At 39.5% G+C, this 22,506-nt stretch overlaps 1 protein-coding gene across 4 annotated transcripts in view; it reads right to left on the minus strand.

The window, feature by feature from the left end:
- The window catches only part of TDRD7 (tudor domain containing 7), a 65,908-nt gene that overhangs the window by 9,957 nt on the left and 33,445 nt on the right, over positions 1 to 22,506 (minus strand). For all 4 annotated transcript variants that reach the window (XM_060763766.2, XM_060763768.2, XM_060763767.2 and 1 more), the window contains exons 4-12: positions 21,604 to 21,811; positions 12,698 to 12,783; positions 11,161 to 11,378; positions 7,901 to 8,457; positions 4,692 to 4,878; positions 3,462 to 3,573; positions 1,918 to 2,120; positions 1,665 to 1,799; positions 48 to 131 (exon numbers count right to left, since the gene is read on the minus strand). In XM_060763766.2, the coding sequence (XP_060619749.2) occupies positions 48 to 131; positions 1,665 to 1,799; positions 1,918 to 2,120; positions 3,462 to 3,573; positions 4,692 to 4,878; positions 7,901 to 8,457; positions 11,161 to 11,378; positions 12,698 to 12,783; positions 21,604 to 21,811 (1,790 nt within the window). The remainder of the gene's footprint in view (positions 1 to 47; positions 132 to 1,664; positions 1,800 to 1,917; positions 2,121 to 3,461; positions 3,574 to 4,691; positions 4,879 to 7,900; positions 8,458 to 11,160; positions 11,379 to 12,697; positions 12,784 to 21,603; positions 21,812 to 22,506) is intronic.

Genomic DNA, 22,506 nt, shown 5'->3' on the forward strand with positions numbered 1-22,506 from the left:
AACCCTTTTGGTGGTATATATTTTTTTAAAGGATGCACATTTCCTACCTGCACACGTGCCCATTTTCCTTTGAAATTAAGCAAACAAATCATGCCACAGAAAGGAAGTGACACTGAATACTCCGTTGCACACTGAAACAAAGAGATGAAATATAATTAAGTAGTCACAACCACTACAAACGGGATAAGGGGTTCCTTATGAGCTAAAGATCAAGCTGCTATGAGGCAAAACACAGGTAACACTTCCTGCAAAAAAAAAAAAAAAGGTTTTCAATTTTTTTCTCCTACATACTACAAACTACACACAGACACACTGGTGAAATATTCTGATTTTTTTCAACCAGAGCAATAACAATTCATGATTCTTAGCAAACCAGGAATGTATAATTTATTTACAGCATTTATATTCTGCCCTTCTCACCCTGAAGGGGACTCAGGGTGAATCACAGAACACACAGACGGCAATCATTCAATTCTGATTATATAATGACAAGACAGACAACAGATAGAGGTAAATATATATAGGCTTTCCCATCTTTTGGCATCTTTGGAGGCTGTGCTCAGTTCTGGCCACAGGAGGGTGCTGTTGCTCCATCTCCTTGTCAAAGAGCTTTTCTTTGTTTGTAAACTTTCTTCTTTCTTTCTAAACGTCATGCCTAAAGTATCTCCCTGCTTTTAATGTGGTTCCTATTTATCTACTCATACATTTGTTTTCGAACTGCTAAATTTGCAGAAGCTGGGCTGAAAGGTTAGGCGCTCAGCCTGACCTGGGCTTCGAACTATCAACCTTTCGGTTGGGAAGATTTATTGCAGCTTGGTGATTGACCTGCTGTGCTAAAACCCAGAACTATGATAAATATATTGGGCTTCTAAAATGTATATGGACAACATGATCAACAAGCAAAATTTGGTCCCATACTCATTTCTGTAGACCTTAGAACCACTTGCATGTCCCACTTTCATTAACATAAAAAGGCACACTACAAGAACCATGATTAGCCATTAAGCTTCATGTATCTTGTTCTATTCATTGTGAAGTAAGGCTTGTCAGAAAACCAGGATAGGGTTTCCAGCCACATATGATATTGGGAGGAGCCTACAGTGGGCCTGGGCAGTAAAAAACGAGCACTAATATATCTCAAGTACCCAGCCCCTATTGTATTTGCTGCAAATATTGTTATTTAAGTGCTTCTTGGGCTATTTTGCATGACAGTCTTCAGAGAAAAGCCAAGTGTGCTGCCATCATAACCTAACAAAAAGTAATTAACACTGACAATGCAAACAGGCAGACAGACAAATGGACAAATAAATATATCATAAACAACAACGTTTAATTTATAACGTAAGAAAGAAGTTGGGAATTCAGGATTGTACTATATTACTTCCTATATGAAAATAATTTGTCTATGTGGGAAAATTGTGGACTAACTGCAATGAGTGGATCTAGTGTTTGGCAGTACTGGTACATCACAGATGGACAGCCAACATTTTCAATTGCAGATGTGAGTAAAGTTTGCATTTTTTATAAATAGTTGTTTTATTCGAATCAGCAGGAATAAATGACCAATAAAATTGATGTTTCTTATTTCAGATGTTAGCATAACAGCTTTGAGTCTCTAAACTCTGTGAAGGTACAGCAATCAAACAATATTAAAACAAGCTCACCTTATTGTGAAAATAGTTTTCCATTTTCTGCAAAACCTCAGAGAGCTTGGTCAGGCCCTTTGATGGCACTTGGCAGTATAAAGTTCCATCTGAACAAACATTGGTTACTCGGACATTTGTATAGAGGGCATCGACCTATTAAAATGAAGCACATATGGTGGGGAGTAAATACTAATAGTTCTGCAAATTAAGTATACTTGACTGATCATAATGGTTTGATATTAAAGGTAATATCAATAGATGAAAATCGTACCTGAAGATGAAGCTCAAGAGATTTATCGCACAATGCCTTCAAGCAAGCAGCATTGATATTGACGTCATCCTCTCCAGAAGTATCGTATAGGACGAAAAGAGGAACATCACTCTTCTCAAGTATTTCAACAGCAAATATCTTTCCACAAGTTTGAGACTCCACCATCTTCACCAAAGCTACATCATCACAAAAGGCTTCTAACCCTACAGAAAGAACAGAAGAAAGCAGAAACCAGTGATACAAGTTTCTTGTATCACTTGTGTCTGTTTGGGTCACCAGGATTTAACATAAGATCATGTCAGAACTAGGAGAGTTCTAATGTTTGCAAATCCAACATCTCTCTATGATTACTTTGTCATTTAATACAGTACTGTACTTCTTAAGCTATCTATGGAGGGTAGTATTTTTCCCAAATGTACCAGGGATCAGTAGCTTATTTGTGACCAAACAATAACTGATTCCTTCTTTCCTGGGATACTGTAAAAGGACTGGTAGTTAGTGGTGGCTTGTGGACTTGCACAACAAAAAGTTAGCTTATGCCACTCCTACAGACCTCAAGGAGTGGCCGTTCCATGCTTCAATTGCTGGGGGGAGGATCCCATAAGCCTAAAACCACATACTCGAACTTGGCTGTTCTAAACAAGTCATTAAGTCCTTCTTCACACCATCCCACCGCAGCATCAGAACAACATACATACGTAACACCTCTTTTGTTTCAATAAAATAGGTCGACACCCGTTCCACAACTATGCCCAACAAACAAAACAATCTCTCTTAAGACACAAAGAACAGACTCAAACTCCATCAGCTAGTGACTGTGGTCTCATCATTTTTCTGTGGTTTTTGTGAAAAATGTCTATCCCAATGTTGTTTGCAAAAATTGTTTGTTTGCAATTTTTTAAAAAATTCACTACTGAAAAATAATATCTAGATCACAGCTTCTTAAACTGTGGGTTCCAACCCCAGATGGGCCCCCCTTAGCTCGATGTTGGGGTCACAAAAATTTGGCAACAGTAAAAAGTTTCTGAAAGCCACTTAATGGCTGTTTTTAGAAATTTACAAAAATCTGTTGAGCAGTGTTTACAGTGAACTCTGCAGAAAATGCTTCAGCTGTACTTCTTAAAAGGGGAAATCAGGCTACTTAGCAAACCCTTCAAATGCTAATTTGTTAGCAGTAAATGTTTGATTTTTATACCTATTTTATATAACCCATATATCTGGGGATTGCATAAAAAAGGGGTCTTGAGTGGAGAAAGCTGAAGAAGCCCTGATCTAGATGAGACTTTTTTTTTATTAAACAAGTAGACTTTCACAAAAGTAATCTATTTTTCTACTGGAAAATAAGAAGCAAAGAAATCGTGGATGACATCGTTTATTGGGCTACTACACTCCACTCTCTTCATTGTCAGCAATAATGTAGCTTTGCCAGGCAGGATCTTGGACAGTCTCACCTTATTGTTTGTGGGTTAAAGTACAGCCCTTTCCCCCCTCCTACTCTAATGCTATATAGTATTTGACTCTCCTGGGGATAAAAAAATTCTTACCTGCTAGTTTGCACTTTGAGGCCTGGAATGGCAGTGAATAGAACTGCTTGGCAAGTTTGTACACTCTAGTATTTTCAATGATTTCACTAAAACCATAATCCACGTAGTATACCTAAAATAAAATGAATACAGAGAAAAGTTGCAATTGTTGCTACTAGAGGTTTACAACAGGCTTTTCCTAAGTAACAGAGAAGATCAGAACCTTTTCTGTTATATCTGCCACAAGTTAATTAGGTATGTTATCTGTTTCTGCATATAATAAGGCACTAGGTTTGCAAGCTTTTGAGCTTTGCATTTGGCTTAGCTTGATGGCTCGTTTGAGCTGAAGAAACCTTTGGCTGTTGCTGGGAGCGGTTATACAGTGTCCTGAAGCTAAATCCTGAAGCCGTTTGGAGTGCCAAAGAAACTGCTTGTTTATGGCAAAACAAGGACATTCTACTGATAACTAAGTAGAGAGACTGTATTGTTTTGCTATGTGTTTCCATATCATTGTGTAAAGGACTCACCAGAGATATTGTTTGCTGTATATAGGTGAGAATAATTCTTATGTTTTGCTTTGTGTTTTTGATCTACACTGAATAGAACTGTATTTTTTGTTTCTACTTAAAGCAACAGACTTGTGTGTGTTTTTGTTTTTTTTTTAGTTTTGATCACAAAGAGTAAAAGGGGTTGAGACTTTCTGCGGGCTACTAACACTATTCTGACAGCAATTAGCTTTTACCCAGTGTTCATAATACTGATGTTAAAAATATAATTCCTTTTCACTTTATACATCTGGTATTATCCAGACAAGCTGGACATTGCTAAGATCATATCAAATAACACAAGCTGGAAATTGTATGACCTGAAGTCCAGCACAACTGGAAGTTACTAGGTTATGGAAAGCTACTTAATCCATACTTTGCTACAACTAGCTAGGTTTTCAGGCTCAAATTTAGCTTCCTTCAATAATCAGCCAGAGAGTTAAACATAAGCAAACACAGTGGGTTTTAGTTTTGTATTTAGAAGATCTTGAGCCTCTATTTGTCCCAACTCAAGCACGGCCCTTCTGCTTTCGGTGACTAAATCCTCACCTACACATACACACAGGCCACTATTCTCCATTTCATATAAGCAATTTTATCCTACCTTTCTACTTCCAAAACAGTAAGGGAAAATAAATATAAAACCAGTGGCAACATCAAATGTTACCACCATAAAAACAGATTAACAGAAACCTATTTAACTTGCCTTTATTCTACTGCCTTGTATTGAAACAACCTGTGCCCGCAGCCAAGCATCTTCTTCCGCTGGCACAGCAACTAGTTGACCAACTGCAGGTAGCCTTCTCTGTGAGGTGGAGGCATTTTGACTGTACCAATTTTTCATCTTGTCTTCCATTACCTCTTGAGCAGCAGAATAGTCTTTCCCCACATATCTATGCAATTTTGAGTGGAGACAGAATTAGTATAAATTAGTGGCAACTAAAGCTGAACAGGACAAAAGCATTACCATACTCAAATCATGATCTAACCCATTACTATATGGGGGGAGAGGCAAAAAGGATTAGTATCAATGTGAAACATATGTAGATGTAGGGGAAGGTTGCAATCAGACAGGTCAATATGACTATTAACAATGCATTATCATAGTTTTTGGAATAGTTTCAAGAAGTATGCCAGACATGCAAAGCTAATCATGGCTGCTCTCTCCATATTGCTCAGAGACAGGCATATAACAATCTCGGAATAGAGTCTTATTGAGACAACAAATCTAGTTCAATATGTTCTTCATGGCCTTTGTTACTCACATAAATAGGCTTTGTGTCTGCAAAGAGACCCCATTCAGAAACTTCTAGAGTGGGCTAGCAAAACGGAAAACCCAGGACTCTGACATACCATCTTCCAAGCTACTATCCCTTCATTTTCTCTCCATATTTTGGCAGAGTAACACTGGCTCCTTCTCCTCTGAGTTGAGTATTTTGCCTCTCTTTGCTTTCTATTATGCTTTTTCTGTTTCTTTTTCATTTTTCCTCTTTTCCCCCTCTTTGTCAGTTTTATGACTATTCTCTTTAAACTCCTTAATTTGTGTAAACAAAAGGTTTCACTCTTTGATGGGCATTCCCTGTTTAATTTGTCTGGGAGAGGAACATATTTTATTGCATTGTAGCACCTATAAAGAGTTTATTACTCAAGCCCTTAAAATAGAGCTTCCTGTCTGAAGGTATACTATTGGGAGAGATTCCTTCAAGTGTCTGAGGGCTGCCTTGAACATGTCTTTGGATACGACCACCGTTTTCCTTTTGAAACCATGTAAAATGAAGACACTCTTGGTACCGACAGTATCAATCTCATTTGGTTCTTCTTTCCTGCTTTGGTCCTGACTATCATGTTGGTTTCAATTACTATTTTTAATCCCATGGCTTCTTTTACCTCTTCTACTGCCATTGTTCCAGCACAAGTGGATGTCTCTTTGGTATCAAAAAAGCAAAGAAGGCAAGACGTCTGTTTGTAAGAGACCACCTATGCCAGGACTACCAAGATCAACAGCACAACCCAGCTCAGAGGAAGCAGATGGTCAAACATTCTAGCCACAAATCAACTGCATCAATTCCTTCATCTTCTTTGACTACTCTGCCTTCTGCTGTATCCTGGATGAATATACTGTTTGTAGAGTCTCCAATACCAGTGCATATCCTAGTTTTCAGATGATCTCATTTAGTTCTTCTCTCCTTTTTCTGTCTTGAAATTGCGCACTACTACTGGGTAGCACCCAATTCAATAGTGGCTCTCCAGGGAAGCATGAAATTGGCAATCAACACATGCTAAATAACTAGTTCTTGGTTCAATGAATAATTCAAATGGCAACTCTAAGACCAAGTAATTTGCAGAATACACCTTGGATGTATTCATATCCAGCATGCGCAGTCTGTCAGTTTGGTCTAACGCCATTGGAAATCATTGCATTTTCACTGTTCTTGATATCATCAAAATAAAGGAGAAGAAAAGTGTAGTATGGATTGTAAGTGGGAGAAAAGCAATACCATGAAATGCTTGCATCTGAAACATTTTAGCAACGTTTCTGTTTAGAAGTTTCTGAAAATTTGATGTCAATCCACTCTTCGATAGGTTATACAAAATGTCATACTTCTACAACAAATCACCTTGATTTTATGAAAAGAATGTCAGACTCTGTAGTTGAGTACTCAAATAGATGTTTAACTATACAGCTTCCACCAAGGTCATGTAAACAGATATTTGAAGAGTCACATCCACACAGCCAACATCATTCTTTAGGACTGCAAGAAATTTTTATAGCAACTTCACTAGCTGAGACTATCCATCACTGTCTTTATTCACATTAACTTGGTCTGTTCCAAGAACAAAATATTAAGCTTGAGACAATATGGCAATGCGTGAGAGAACGGACTCATGTCATAACATGGTGGTTCCATGTTAAGATGTTCTGGTGTGCACTAATAACACTCAATGGAGCCCCCAGTGGCGCAATGGGTTAAACCCTTGTATGGGCAGGACTGCTGACCAACAGGTTAGTTGTTTGAATCCAGGGAGAGGGGGTTGAGCTTCCTCTGTCAGCTCCAGCTCCCTATGCGGGGACATGAGAGAAGCTTCCTACAAGGATGGTAAAACATCAAAAACCATCTGGCCATCTCCTGGGCAATGTCCTTGCAGACGGCCAATTCTCTCACACCAGAAGCAACTTGCAGTTTCTCAATTCAGAAGCCAGAGGATCTAAGACAGATTTTTTTCCAAACGGGTAATACCGTATATTCCGGTGTACAACACGACTGGGGCTATAAGACGACCCCCCAACTTTAACAAACAAAATAGAGAGTCGGGGATATACTCACTGTTTAAGATGACTTGCCAAACCAGGTGCTTCTTGTGAGGCCTGGCCAGGAAGAAGGAGAGCGGCCTGATCAGAAGGGCCTCCGGTGCTGCTCAGGCCGCTCTCCTTCTTCCTGGCCAGGCCTCGCGCAAAGCGCCTCTTCTTCCACGAGACGTTGTCTTGCGGGAGAAGCGCTTTGCACGAGGCCTGGCCAAGAAGGAGAGTGGCCTGAGCAGCCCAGGGACCCGGCCACCAACAAAGGAGAGGCCTGGACCTGAGCAAGGAAGGCAGCCAGGAAGGGAGGAAGGATGGGGAGCCTGCCCGGGTGGCCGCCATGAGCCTAAAAAGTTGTCTAGTACCCCGGAATATACAGTAGTTACACACCCCATTTTTGGTTTTAAAAAATGATAAAGGAGTTATTATTATCCGATGAATACGGTACTTAATTGCTTTGCTGTATATATTGGACCAAGACTTATTAAATCCAGTATTCGCCATGAAAATCAAAATGGGAAGCTGGGGTTAATTTTAGCAGGAAGTAACATATGTTCTTCTAATCAGGAGAATTTCAAATATTGCAGAAAGATTACAACACTGTGATGTGATTTTACCTGATAACAACTTCGTCAGTAGAGTTCAATTCCACCACCAATACAGATGGCGATGTTTCTTCTGGGATGATTAAAGGTGGTACAGTTATATTCTCTTCTTGGGGTTCCTGAACCACCTCCGTGGGCTGCTGCTCAACTGGTCTCCGTAAACTTTCAGGTATTTTGCCAGTAACATTAAGATTTTCATCAACTCGCTCTTTTGACTTTGCATAGAGGATGGCCTTTGTGTGGTCTCCAGATATGTAGTCTACTGTACATATATCTGAGAGTGAGTCCAGATTGTTTAGGAAATCTTGAGGCAACGTAGTTTTGTATGTATCTTCATACATCTTTGGGAGAGCTTTGGCCCAAAGACCACTGGAATACTTTATCAAAATGGTGGCAATCTGTTCTTTGAAGTCCCCCTGGAGTACAATTGCTTTGGTCTCTTCTGTTTCCTTTAACACTGGTGGTTGAGGTCTTCCTTCTGGGCTGGAAACACTCTTTTCTGAACGAGTTGTTTTTCCAACAGGGTAAAGAAGTATATCCTTGTGGCTACCAGAACATATCTTTTCTGCCTTTGAGAGAAAAAGAGATGCTATTTAAAAAAAGCCAGATAACGTAACCAAAGCATTCAGACAATTTGAAGCTGGTTTCCAAGAGCATCTGTATCCACTTCGTACAGTTCATACAGTTATAACAGTCCATTTTTCCATAACATGTTTTCCTTTATCATGTTAAATCACATAACTTTACTCCTTTCTACATGCAAGACACTCTTCCTAGTAAAATGAATACACATATTTGATTATTTATTCCAATAATGTTTACTAATGATGATTTTCAATTCAATAAAGAATTTCATAACTCCAAACTATTAATATATAGAACAAATCTACAGAACCTATCTTAAGCAAGCCCCCACATTGTCTCCCTTCTGTAAAGACCTGGTTGTTCAAACAAGTTTTTGAGAACATCTAGTCTCTAGTTTTGAGAACGTCTGGTCTCTAGGGAGCCCCCAGCAGCGCAATGGGTTAAACCGCTGAGCTGCTCAGCTTGTTGACCGAAAGGTCACAGGTTCAAATTCAGGGAGCGGCATGAGCTTCTGCTGTCAGCCCCAGCTTCTGCCAACCTAGAAGTTTGAAAACATGCAAATTTATTTATTTATTTATTTATTTGCTATACTTGTATACCGCCGTTTCTCAGCCTAGCCGGCGACTCAAATGTGAGTAGATCAATAGGTACTGCTCCGGCGGGAAGGTAACGGTGCTCCATGTAGTCATGCTGGCTACATGACCTTGGAGGTGTCTATGGACAATGTTGGCTCTTCTGCTTAGAAATGGAGATGAGCACCAACCCCCCAGAGTCGGACACGACTGGACTGAATGTCAGGGGATAACCTTTATCTAGACTCTAGTTGTTTTACACAATTGTAATGTTGTCTTACACTACATCCCATCCTCATGTCCCATGGCTGCACCTTTTGCACTTATCCCATTAATTCCCTTGCCCATTGTTTACAGCCTGGCCATGTTTATAGTAGCTTACCACCAGATGAGTGATGTTATAATTGAATTTTAATTGTTGTTTTATATGCCTATTTGTTTTATTTAATTGCATTTTATATTGTGCTTATTTTATGCTCCATTTCTAGACACTTTTGTGCTGTGTGTAAGCCGCCCTGAGTCCCTTTGGGGAGACGGTGGCAGGATACAATAATAAAGTTGTTGTTATTAGTTTTTCGTAACTCGTGGACTGCCTGCATTAGCTTTGGATAGCACAGGGAAGGGTGAATACCCCTGTGATGTTTGTTTTCCAATCTGTGCCCTTGTTCAGAAGATTTCACCCCACTTTCTGTCCCTATAGTAATTAGATTTTGAAAAATCGGCTTGTTGTGGTGATAAAGCTTGTTGTGGTGATAAAGCTTGTTGTGGTGCTAAAGCTTCAATGGAGATACTTTTTCCCTGTGATAACTCTTTCAGGAGTGAATTTTCCCTCCTGGGGTTAGATTTCCTGTTATCTCACCCCGTTTGTAAGTCAGATGCTTGTTCCTCTTGCCGTTCATTTGCCCTCTCTGCTCTCTGCACAGCAACCCAGCTGGTTTGATATACGGAGAGCAGAGAGGGTACGTGCATGGTGAGAAAGGGAGGCTTGTGCCCAGCCTCTGCATGGCACACACCTTCATTTCTCTTCCTCTCGCCATGCATGCACCCTCTCTGCTCTCTGCACAGCAATCCAGCTGGAGGGAGCGTGCACAACGATAGGAGGGGGGGGGGAGGCATGCACCTCCCTCGCTGCTCTTGTCGCATGTGTGCGAGCCTCCCTTTCTCCTTCATTTTCTGCATATGCGATAATTTTTCCAAACATAGGTGGCTTTTATACTACGTGGGGCGAGATGAGAAATACGTATCAAAGGAGCTGCAGAGCTGGTAATTGCTTGGAAAGACACCCAACACCAGAGAAAAGGTAACTGAGAGAGGAGGGATGGCTGCCTTTCTTTCATAATAATAATAATAATAATAATAATAATAATAATAATAATTTATACTCCACCTCCATCTCCCCAAGGGAACTCGGGGCAGCTAACATGAGGCCAAACCCAACAAATTACAACAAAGCAAAAGAATACAACACAAAATCATAAGATAATATATAAAATAAAATAAAATAAATCAAAAGAAGATAATACAAAAGAAACACAAAGTATAACATAAATAACAAAACACTGAAGCAAGTGGGCAGGGCCAAATACAACAGATAGGATTTTTAAAACCCTGGGTGAGATGGATGAGTAGGGTAATGTATCTAATGGGAGATTCGGATGGGACACATAATGGGATTTAATTCACTGAAGTGTGAGAGTTGGTTAAGGTAAGAGACTTGTTGTTTCATCAGTTTATTTTAATTTTTGAAATTTACCATAACTGCTGCATTTCCTGTGCTTGGCTTATACTTAATTCAATAAGTTTTCCCAGTTTTTGTGTGGTAAAATTAGGTGTCTTGGCTTATATTCGGGTTGGCTTATACTCAAGTTTATATGGTACTGTTTTACAATCATAGAATTGGAAAAGACAACAAGGGCTATTCAGTTCAACCGTCTGTATGTCTCATCTTTAACCTCAACATGTTTATAGTAAATTCTAATTATAGTGGTATATCAGATTTTATAAGGTATTTACTATAATGTAATACAATTAAAGGCAACTAAAGCACAATATCAAAAAGACATCTAAGACTTTAAATTAAAGAATGTTAATCACCCAGATTCATTTGATACTTACCACACAAACATGAGGCCAGAATTCCAACTGTGGGATAAGAGCGGGATTCAAGTCTTCCTTGTATGTTTCTTTATACAAGTGTGGTATCTTTGACAGGAATATTCCATTACTGAAATGATTTATGATCTCTTTAATTCTTTTCTGAATTTCATTTATTTCAGCATACGAAGGACAAGGAGGGGTTGGATGTGTTGGCTGTCTTGTCTCTTTCACATTTTCTGAAAAATTAAGCACACACTCTTAAAGACACTATTTATCATTTCTAAAAAAACCCTAAAGATTGTTACACTCCAAAACTGGGAAACATTGTGCAAATAACCTTTCCTTGCATTGGTGCTGATGGTAGAGGTGCTGGAATCTTCAAACTCAGAAAATCCAACCTGCTTTTCAAAATATTTTAAGTATTAACCATACAAAAATATTCAAAGAACCAAAAGAGAGGAATATTTTGTGTCTTATCAAGGTACAGAATTGCAATTACACCTTATATGAGGGTGAGTAATTGCACCAAGCCCCAAGGGCCAATTTTCTACCTCTTGGACTTTCCAGAGACTGCATGGATAATCAAAAAAAGGGCAGAGAAGTTATCTTCTGACTTTGAATGTGAGTGTATATGTATTTTTAATGTTAAACAGTGCAATTTGTTAATAAGATTTATTTTATTTTGGGAGGTTTCACAGTTCAACAAACCTTTTCCATGTTGCCATAACAGAACCAGTTAGTAAAGGTAAAGCTTTCCCCTGACATTAAGACTAGACGTGTCCAACTCTAGGGAGTGGTGCTCATTTCAATTTCTAAGCCGAAGAACCAGCGCTATCTGTAGACACCTCCAAGGTCATGTGGCCACCATGATTGCATGGAGCACCATTACCTTTCCGCTGAAGCAGTACCTGCTGATTTACTCACATTTGCATGTTTTCGAGCTGCTAGGTTCACATAAGCTGGGGCTAACAGTGGGAGCTCACCCCACTAGTCAGATTCAAACCACCAACCTTTTGGTCAGCAAGTTCAGCAGCTCAGTGATTTAACTCACTGCACCACAGGGGGCTCCTGAACTAATTAGGGAATGACATTTATAACCCAGGAACAAAAATTGTGTTACAAAGTGAATGAATGAGTCCCTTTCTGGATCTTTATTGGGTCCCTTTCAAAACTGGTTTACTGGATGTTTAATATAAAATAAAATAAAAAGAGAGTTTTCACAATTGCTACTACTATGACTTCTCAGGGAACGAAGAAGAGGCACACAGCTCCATCATGCCTATACCCAGAAGGAAATAAATAGCACTCCCATCCATCCCAACTGCCTCTGGCCTTAGTGGAAGAGAAGAGGCAGTCACTGTTGTATTTAATCCCCTTTCCCATTGCAATTACCTTTCCTTTGTGTTCTGTCTTACTTAGATTGTAAGTTTGAGGGAACTGTCAGATTATCAACTGCATATGATTCTGCTACAGTATCAATGGTGGAAACGAATTCACAACAGGATAGCAAAAGATATAGCAGACAAGCCATTCAATTTGTGGACCAGTAACATACCATTCAAGTCCACAGGCAATTTTTTTGACAGATGAACTTGAAGCTCTTTCTGAAATTTTGGTGTAACCACTAATCTTTTCTCAGGCCTGAAAAACAGCAAATCAAAACACACTTTATCATTGGATTTCTGTATCTAAGTATCACAAGCTAACAGACAGAAGGAAAGACTAATGTTCTCTCTACACCTATATCTTCTACCTGTATCAATCAGGTTAATGAGCAGCCATCTCATTACACAAGAAAGAACTGTTTTATTCTATGCAAAGTTAAATGGTGGTCCTTATAGGTTTGAAACTAGGCCTGAGGACAAACTCTTTCTTAAGCAAAATTCAGAATTGACCCCCCTGTAAACTGTACCTCTGTACTAAGTTCAGAAACTCAAATTAGTTGAAAACATGGCAGCCAGATTGGTTGCAGGTATATGTAGGAGTGATCATATTAGGTCTATACTAAAATCACTCCACAGGTTGCCAATTAGTTTCCGGGCAAAATATGAAGTGTGAAGATGCCAGCCACAGATGTAGGCAAAACATCAGGGGGAAATGCTGCTAGAATTTATTGTTTAGTTAATGTTTTAATTGTGATTTTCTTGCTATTGTTTTTGTGACATCTGATGAGTTCCTATTGTAAGCTGCTCTTCAAGAGTGAGAAGGGCAGGATATAAATGTCCAAAATCTATATAAATAAAAATGTAATGTTTGTTTGTGGGATTAATATAGCTCAATAATCACTGGACGAATTGACACCAAATTTGGACACAATACACCTATCAGGCCAACAAGTGACCATTACTCATAAAACACTGAAAAACACAGTGGAAGAGACTTAAAAAGCCAAAAAATAAGAAATACATTACAACGCATGTGTACAACCATATATATACACACATACACATATATACACGCACAAAACACATATACATAGACTGGGCCACAGCAACGTATGGCAGAGGATGGCTAGTAAATAATAAATAAATAATAGAACACAGCCATTTGGCCTGGAAACCACTCAACACTCCTTTGAAGTGTTGGTTCTGTCGTTTAAAGCCCTGGTTGTTTTGGGTACAGATTACCTACAGAATCACCTTCCCCCATATAATCTCCCTCATACACTTAGTTCCTCTGGTGGAGACTGACTTCAATGAGCCAGAACCTGAGGAGCAACTGTTGCCCAGAGAACCTTTCCATTGGACACAACAAGACTGTGGAATGAAGAGCTGGAAGAGCTCTGAAAGCTAAATAGGCTGTCGGAATTTAAAACACAATTAAAAACCTTGACAGGCCTACCCAGTCAATTTTAAACTATACATTTTAAATTTACATCTTTGTTCTATGTACATAATATATGTATTTTATGGTCCTTTTATATCTATGGATTTTAAATATGTTGTACCCTCCCCTCGAGCCGTAAAGAGAGGTAGGGTATCGAAATCATCATTTCTCTACATAACTTTCCTCAAGTTTGTTCTTTTAGATTAGGTTTTCCTGCAACAGATTCATTGTGGTTCTATCACTCACTCATTCCACCTGGATAGTTAAACACACACTCACGTTTCTCCCAATAAAACCAGCAAGATCAAATTCTGGGATGTGGCCAACATTCTTTAATCTGGTGAATTCCATCTCATTCCAGAATTTGTGCAAAATGACTATGCACAAATGTTTGTGTACTATATCTATACAAGCAGCTTACCCTTCAAACAAAATGGAAATCACCACCAGATGGCCCTATTTTAGAGAAATTACTTATTGATTACAGATTGAGTATTCTTTATTCACAATGTTGGGGAACACAAGTATTATGGGTTTCAGACTTTTTTCAGATTCTGGAGTACTTATATTTGCAAATACATATACATGAGATACTTTGGAAATAGGACCCAAGCCTAAACATGAAATTCATTTCTGCTTCATATATACTGTACACAATTAGCCTGAATGTCCCTTCGGGGAGAGAGGGCAGGTTAAAAATAATACATTATTATTATTATTATTATTATTATTATTCATTTTGTACAAGATTAATAATTTTATACATAAAATAAAATTTGTGTACTCAAAGAGACAAGGTACCATTGCCGCAGACCAGTATGTGGAAAATTTTGGAGTTTACTGAATTTTACCAATTCTGGATAAGCAATGTGCAAACTGTATTCTCCTATGACCAACCAAAACATGTTACTGAACAGTCCAGAGCCTGGAAGTAATGAGAACTGACAGAGGATCTCTCAAATACCCACAGCTAACATCTGTCAATATTGTGTGGATGGAAGCAATGATAACACTTTTTTGAAAGTATTTTACAATGAAAACTCAATGATGAAACAATCCAAAACAAAACAAGAGATAGTTTCAGAAGATGACACTCTCAGGCTCCATCTACACCAGTGTTTCTCAACCTGTGGGTCCTCATATGTTTTGGCCTACAACTCCCAGAAATCCCAGCCAGTTTACTAGTTGCTAGGATTTCTGGGAGTTGAAGGCCAAGACATCTGGGGACCCAGAGGTTGAGAGTCACTAATTCTACATTGTCATACAATCCAGTTTCAAAATCCAAATTATCTGCTTTGAAGTGGATTATATGGCAGTGTAGACTCATATAATTCAGTTCAAAAATACTATCTGGATTCAAAAACTGGATTTTTTTTGTCGTGTCAGGAGCGACTTGAGAAACTGCAAGTCGTTTCTGGTGTGAGAGAATTGGTCGTCTGCAAGGACGTTGCCCAGGAGACGCCTAGATAATTTGATGTTTTTATCATCCTTGTGGGAGGCTTCTCTCATGTCCCCGCATGAGGAGCTGGAGCTGATAGAGGGAGCTCATCCGCCTCTCCCCGGATTTGAACCTGCGACCTGTTGGTCTTCAGTCCTGCCAGCACAGGGGTTTAACCCACTGTGCCACTAGCAGTATAGATCCAGCCTCAGGTTGGATGGCACTCACGAAGCCACCGGTGAAGAGCAGAGGACAACTACAAGCAGCACTGTAGCTAAGCTGATTGGAGTTGGCTTGCCAGCAGTTAACAGCAATAAAGTTGTGTATACATTAATTTTTTTTTTTACTGAGTGTTGGAGTTTTTTCCCATTGGCTTTCCACGAAGTGGATTTCTAACATTTAAAAGGCATTTCCCAGGATGATGCTAATATTGTCTTGTTTGTAAATGCTGCTTTCCCTCATAGCTTGCGTGGTAAATATGTTTTTGAGGCCTTAGCTACACAATGGGGGGATTACCAAGGCAATCTGCACTAGTCTGATAATGTCCTTGCTGGTCTATCATTGTGCCTGGACTTATCCTGCATCATAATTTGATGATCCAAAACAGCAGCAAACAATACAGGGAGAAGTGATGGCGCAGCAACTAAGCTTGCCAAGTTGGATTTTAGTCAAAGGCTAATGGGGAGAGGGGGGAGGCCGGGGATCTAGCAGAATACTAGATCAGCAGAATACCAGCATCAAATTCATTCGCTTTCATTTTATGTTTTATAGTCAAATACAGAGATACAATTTTGGCCAATTTTAAAGACATGTTATTGCCAACATCTGAACTCTGCTTATGTTCCGTTTTGTAAAGATGTTTTACAGGCTCTTTCACGGATACACAATGATCTAAAACACTGAATGCCTGAACACAGCAAGAGAGAAATTAGCAAAGCTATGTATGATCTGCTAGGGCTAGCGAAATTACCAACATCGCTAAGCATTTTCTGCAGTGAACACAAGTGATGTGATTGCAATACTGAACATAAAAGAATGGATATTCTGCTGTCTTTCCAGCCACACATAGGGTCATCCATGGGTGGGGCCCTCACTCAAACAGCTTTGCCCAGCTCTGGGCATTTTTGACTCAATCTGTACAGGCACAAAAACTATATATGTATATGTATTCGTGGCATTGAATTGTTGCTATAAGTCCCCTTCTGGGTGATAGATAGATAGATATACACATACACAAGTGTGATGGATATATATATATATTCACACATACACATATATGGGAGGATGAAAAAGAGCAGATTACTGCAACGCACTCTACATGGGGTTGCCTTTGAAGACTGCTCGGAAGCTTCAAATAGTCCAACGAGAGGCAGCCAAATTAATAACTGGGGCGGCATACAGGGAGCATACAACTCCCATGTTACGCCAGCTGCACTAGCTGCCAGTTTGCTATCGGGCATAATTCAAAGTGCTGACTTTGGCTTATAAAGCCCTAAACGGCTCCAGCCCAAATTACCTGTCCGAACGCATCTCCCACTATGAACCATCATGGAGATTAAGATCCTCCAGGGAGGCCCTGCTTTCTATCCCGCCATTGTCACAGGCACAATTGGTGGGGACGAGAGACAGGGCCTTCTTAGTGATTGCTCCCCGGCTAGGGAACTCCCTTCCTGGTGAGATCAGGTCGGCCCCCTCTCTCCTGTCCTTTAGAAGGATGGTAAAAACTTGGCTGTGGGACCAAGCTTTCGGAACAGGGCAATAAAGCAGCAATAGGAAAGATTACCAGGCCAATTAGATTTGACCTGGATGACTAGGACGGTTTAAAATGGTGTATTTTAATATTTTGATAACTGTTTTTAATGTTTATGTATGTATATAAGAATTGGTGTCCCGGCATTGAATGTTTGCTGTATATATGCTGTGCTCCGCCCTGAGTCCCCTTTGGGGTGAAAAGGGCAGAATATAAATGTTTTAAATAAACAAACAAACAATCAAACAAACAAATAGGAGTCTCCACACGGCCCAGCACCCATCATACTTCAGTGCAAGGGGTGCTGGCAGGTCTGATGACTAAAACGTCAGCAGTTCAAATCCGAGGAGCAGGGTGAACTCCCATCTGTCAGCTCCAGCTTCTCATGTGGGGACATGAGAAAAACCTCCCACAGGAAGGTAAAACATCAAACATCCGGGCATCCCCTGGCCAACATCCTCGCAGGCGGCCAATTTTTTCACACCAGAAGCAACTTGCAGTTTCTCAAGTCACTCCTGACATGAAAAACATAAATAAAATTGGGGCACTGATTCAGAAAATTGCATTGGGCAGACTGCATCACCTCTAGTGTCTTAAGACATGGTTATGATTTTCTGTGTGGGAGCACTGAGCAGATGACATCCAGTAGATATCATATGTTCTGTATCTCAAAAACTGAAAGGCAGAAACTGATGGTGTTTTTTGGAATCAGAAGATCAACTATACCCAGAAAGAGGGCTAACATTTGAGCCATCAAAATGAGTTTTGTCATTACAGCGAACAAAGGGATCTTGCAGCACCTTAGAGATGTAGAGAAAGAAGTTGGAATCACCAGCCCCTGCATCTCAAGAAGCAGAGTGAGGACTCGTCCACATGAGCCACTTAATCGGAAGCTGGTTCAGAGCAGCAATATTCCAGATGGGCTCTACTATCCACCTCTGTCCTCAAGTCGGTTGGGCGGAGTCCAGATCATCCAGTAAGGGCGAAACTGCTTCTGCCACACTGAATTCTGACTTTATCTCAGCAGTCCCCCATAGCACTTGCCACAGAGCTTCCCTTGAAATTCTTCTTGATGTCAGCAAAGGTGCCCAGCAACAGCCAGGAACTTTCCAGAACATTCTGGCCAACTGCCATAATGAAGACAGGGTGTCACAGTCCCAACCCATTCCCATTTCCCTTGAACTGAAGTATGATGGTGCTGGGCATGTGGGGACTCCTGTTCAGATTGAGCCCTGTCCAACTGTCCACACTAATCCAGGAGTGCTAGCTGCTCAAGGGTTTCGGCCAGGCATGGGCCAACTTTGGCCCTCTGGGTGTTTTGGACTTCAACTTCCACAATTCCTAACAGCTGACGAATGGTTTCAGCCCGCATTATAATTTATAATATTATAATGTAATATAATATAATACTACTAATAATATCATGATCTTATAATTATATATTTTATATTATATGTGATATTACTAATAATATTTATAATATGATATAATACAAGACAGTAATATATAATACTGATATTGTACTATGCTAATAATATAATATATTTTATGTCTATTTATATTTTGTAAGCCACTCTAAGTCCCTTTCAGGGTGAGAAGGATGGCATATAAATGTCATAAATAAATAATAGACTGGTGATCCCCAGATGTCATTTGGATGCACAGGAGTTACTTTTGGTCAACACTAGGGTATAAGACCAGGGTAGGCAAGCCCTTACTCTACAAAAACATTATTAAACAGAGTGTCCCAAAAGTTGCCATAACGAAAATGGGAAATTGTAGCTAAATACTCATTACAAAAAATATTACAGATAAAAATATAAAAAATATATACATTTGTTAATTTTCCCTATGTATACCCTTTTCCTTTAGATTCTCTATCAAGCAAAATATGGGTGGAACTCAAAGACATAGGCATATTAATCTGGAGTATCATTTTGTAAAGCGCCCATTTTCACTGACTGTGTAATATTGTTCATAACTACCTCAAACTGCAGCAACCAGACAACAAATTTACACAAAACCACACAAAAACAAGCCCTTAAATGTGCACCAGTGCTCTGTGGTTTGTTTCATCATTACCCAGGCCTCAAAGTAGTACAAGAGTTTGCTATGTAATCATCTACACAGCAAAAATCACTTTTTGCAATACCGGTTTGAAAGTGCATTAAATGGTCAGTGTAAATGGAACCTCAGAGTGTACCTACACTTTAGAACTAAGGCAGCTTGACACCACTGTTTCTGTCTCTTTCCATTGGTGTGGAATTTGCATGACGCCACCCATTGCCTCTCCCTTAACCCTTTCTTACCCTTTCCTATGGTGAACAGCAAACAGAGAAGAATTGATCAGCAACTGAACATACTAGAGGAGTTTTGGAGGACTGAATCAACATGATGGAAGTTGTAGTTCACCCTGCATCAACACAGAGCACTGTGACCCCCACCAATGACCCTGGACCTTATTTAATTTTACCTTATTTGTAAAATTAAAAAAATGACTTCTTCAAATAACCCGGGAAACGTTGGGCACCCAAGCTAGCATTTCATAGAAATGACTACACCAGAAAGAACAATTATATATTAGGACTCATGCCTATAGAGCAGCGTTTCTCAACCTGGGGGTTGGGACCCCTGGGGGGTCACAAGGGGGTGTCAGAGGGGGTGTCAAAGACCATCAGAAAACACAGTATTTTCTGTAGGTCATGGGAGTTCTGTGTGGGAAGTCTGGCCCAATTCTATTGTTGGTGGGGTTCAGAATGCTCTTTGATTGTAGGTGAACTATAAATCCCAGCCATCACAACTCCCAAATGTCAAGGTCTATTTTCCCCAAACTCCCACCAGTGTTCACATTTAGGCATATCGAGTATTTATGCCAAGTTTGGTCCAGATCCATCATTACTTGAGACCACAGTGCTTTCTGCATGTAGGTGAACTACAACTCCCAAATTCAAGGTCAATGCTTGACCAACCTTTCCAATATTTTCTGTTGTTTATGGGAGTTTTGTGTGTCAAGTTTGGTTCAATTCCATTGCTAATGGAGTTCGGAATATGCTTTGATTGTAGGTGAACTATAAATCCCAGCAACTACAACTCCCAAATGACAAAAATAATCCCTCTCCTAACCCCACCAGTATTCAAATTTGGGTATATTGGGCATTTGTGCCAAATTTAGTCCAGTGAATAGAAATACATCCTGTACATCAGATATTTACATTACGATTCATAACAGTAGCAATGAAAATAATGTTATGGTTGGGGGTCACCACAACATGAGGAACTGTATTAAGGGGTCACGGCATCCGGAAGGTTGAGAAACACTGCTATAGAGAGCTGTATCTAATACATTTTAAATTAATAGTCTAACTTTCTTTTGGTGAAGTACAACTGTTGCACACTTTTGGCTTCACTCACTTTCTGCACTACTCATCAATTACATTTTAAAATGAGAAAAAGCTGACCCAGTAGAAGTAGCAGAACATTCTTTTTCACTAAAAAGGACACATATGAGTCTATGGGTATGGACAGTTTATCACATTTTTGCCCCAATAACACATACTTGTGATTGATTGAGAAGCAGGAGATTTTGTGAAACAGAAAAAACATTAACCGTTTGTTTATTAGCCTGCTTCCTGAGTGCTAGGATGTGTCAATCCTTGCCTTTTTAGAAGAGCAACTACAAGTTCATATCCTGTATTTAATCCATCCAACAGGATTGATTGCAGGGCCACACTCAACTAGGGATAAATGCACACATATATTTATGGTTTGCAGAATTTCCCACGGAAACATACTACTGAAAATTTTACAAAGAATCTCCTAATTTGAAAGGTCTTGGATTCTTTTGTCTGCCACGATTTTTTAAAAATCTGCCAGAAACATAAGCATCAACAGTGCCCACCCCTCCCCGCAAAAAAAAAGCAAAGTTGGGGATTATCCAGGCCTCCAGATATTGAATTCCAATTCCAGCACCCTAGCCAGAAGAGCCTAATTAATAAGAATGTTGGAAATTGTAATTTAACAACATCTCGAGAGCCATACAGATCCCAGTAAACTTGCTTTAGCAAAGCATGCTTTTTGAAGGGTCCCTGTCCTCATCTAGATAGCAACATACATTATATACAAGCACGATACTATCATTGCTAAGGTTTACTACTTTTAAACCTTGCCTCCAGGACTTTTGTCATAGTAAAGGCACAATGAAGTCAAAACAGACAACTCTACAAAAATTATTAATTGTTATGCAAGGAAATGTCCTATTCAAAGCATGAGAACAAAGCCAACTATTCAGAACCTGAAAAGGAGAAAAACATGGAGGACGGGATGCTATCAAATAATTCCATAGTATTTTTACTTGTTGCTGAAGCTTGTATTTAAGACCATTTATTCCCCTAGATACTGTCACCATCAGATTATGCCCAGCAAGTGTTCTAACAAGACAAACCCTAACCTGTTCGTTACAGTCACGTGTTCTTGTGCTATGTCTTCCTTGGGTGCAGACACCCCTAATTCGGGAGACACAGGATATGGTGATGTGCTCAAACCAGGACGAATGGCTCCATAGTTTCCTTTACTTCTCAGTGGTGGGAACGAAGGCCTCCTGTTTTCCAGGGATGCGTTCATGAACCCAGGTTTTCTTAATGTGCCCTTTGGCTTGCCTATGACACAATGGAATGAAACACAAATTACTAAGCCACATTTTCCATTTATCTGAGGCTCTGAAACAAGGGAAGGCTTAAACTTTTTCAACGTTTACTCTTTGTCTCTACAGTTGCAAGCTATGATAATTCTTGGATCGACATCTATGTAAAAGAAGAATTTTTAAGTTTACACACCTTCAATAATAATTATTAACAATAAGAAAAACAACTTTATTTTTATATCTTGCCACCATCTCCCCAAAGGTACTTGGGGTGGGATACATGGGGACAAATACCAACATAAACAAGGATTACAAGCTAAAACAAAATTATAAACATAGAATGTAAACAATCAAATTAAAATAACTAAAAACAAAAGAATAAAAACATCATAAAAATACATAAACCGACATCAACAACCAGTAACCAGGAAATGGTGGGCATGATCATATTTGAGAGGGCAGGGCAAGGACTTGTGCAAAACGCAGACTACAGAACAGCCTAATTCAGGCCTCACATTTAAGCCTATAGAGAACAACCAACTGAAGATCACCTTACATTTGTCAGGAAGAATTTCTTCTGTTTTTTTCTTTTATTTCAGATATTCCTATCTTTACATGAAATTGCAAGGCACATAAAACAGTTAAGCTGTCTTGCAATACGAACAATCCAAAGGATACATGGTCCATTTGCCGTCAGCAGAATCACTACAA

The sequence above is a fragment of the Anolis sagrei genome, chromosome 2, assembly GCF_037176765.1.
Source record: "Anolis sagrei isolate rAnoSag1 chromosome 2, rAnoSag1.mat, whole genome shotgun sequence".
Taxonomy (NCBI): domain Eukaryota; kingdom Metazoa; phylum Chordata; class Lepidosauria; order Squamata; family Dactyloidae; genus Anolis; species Anolis sagrei.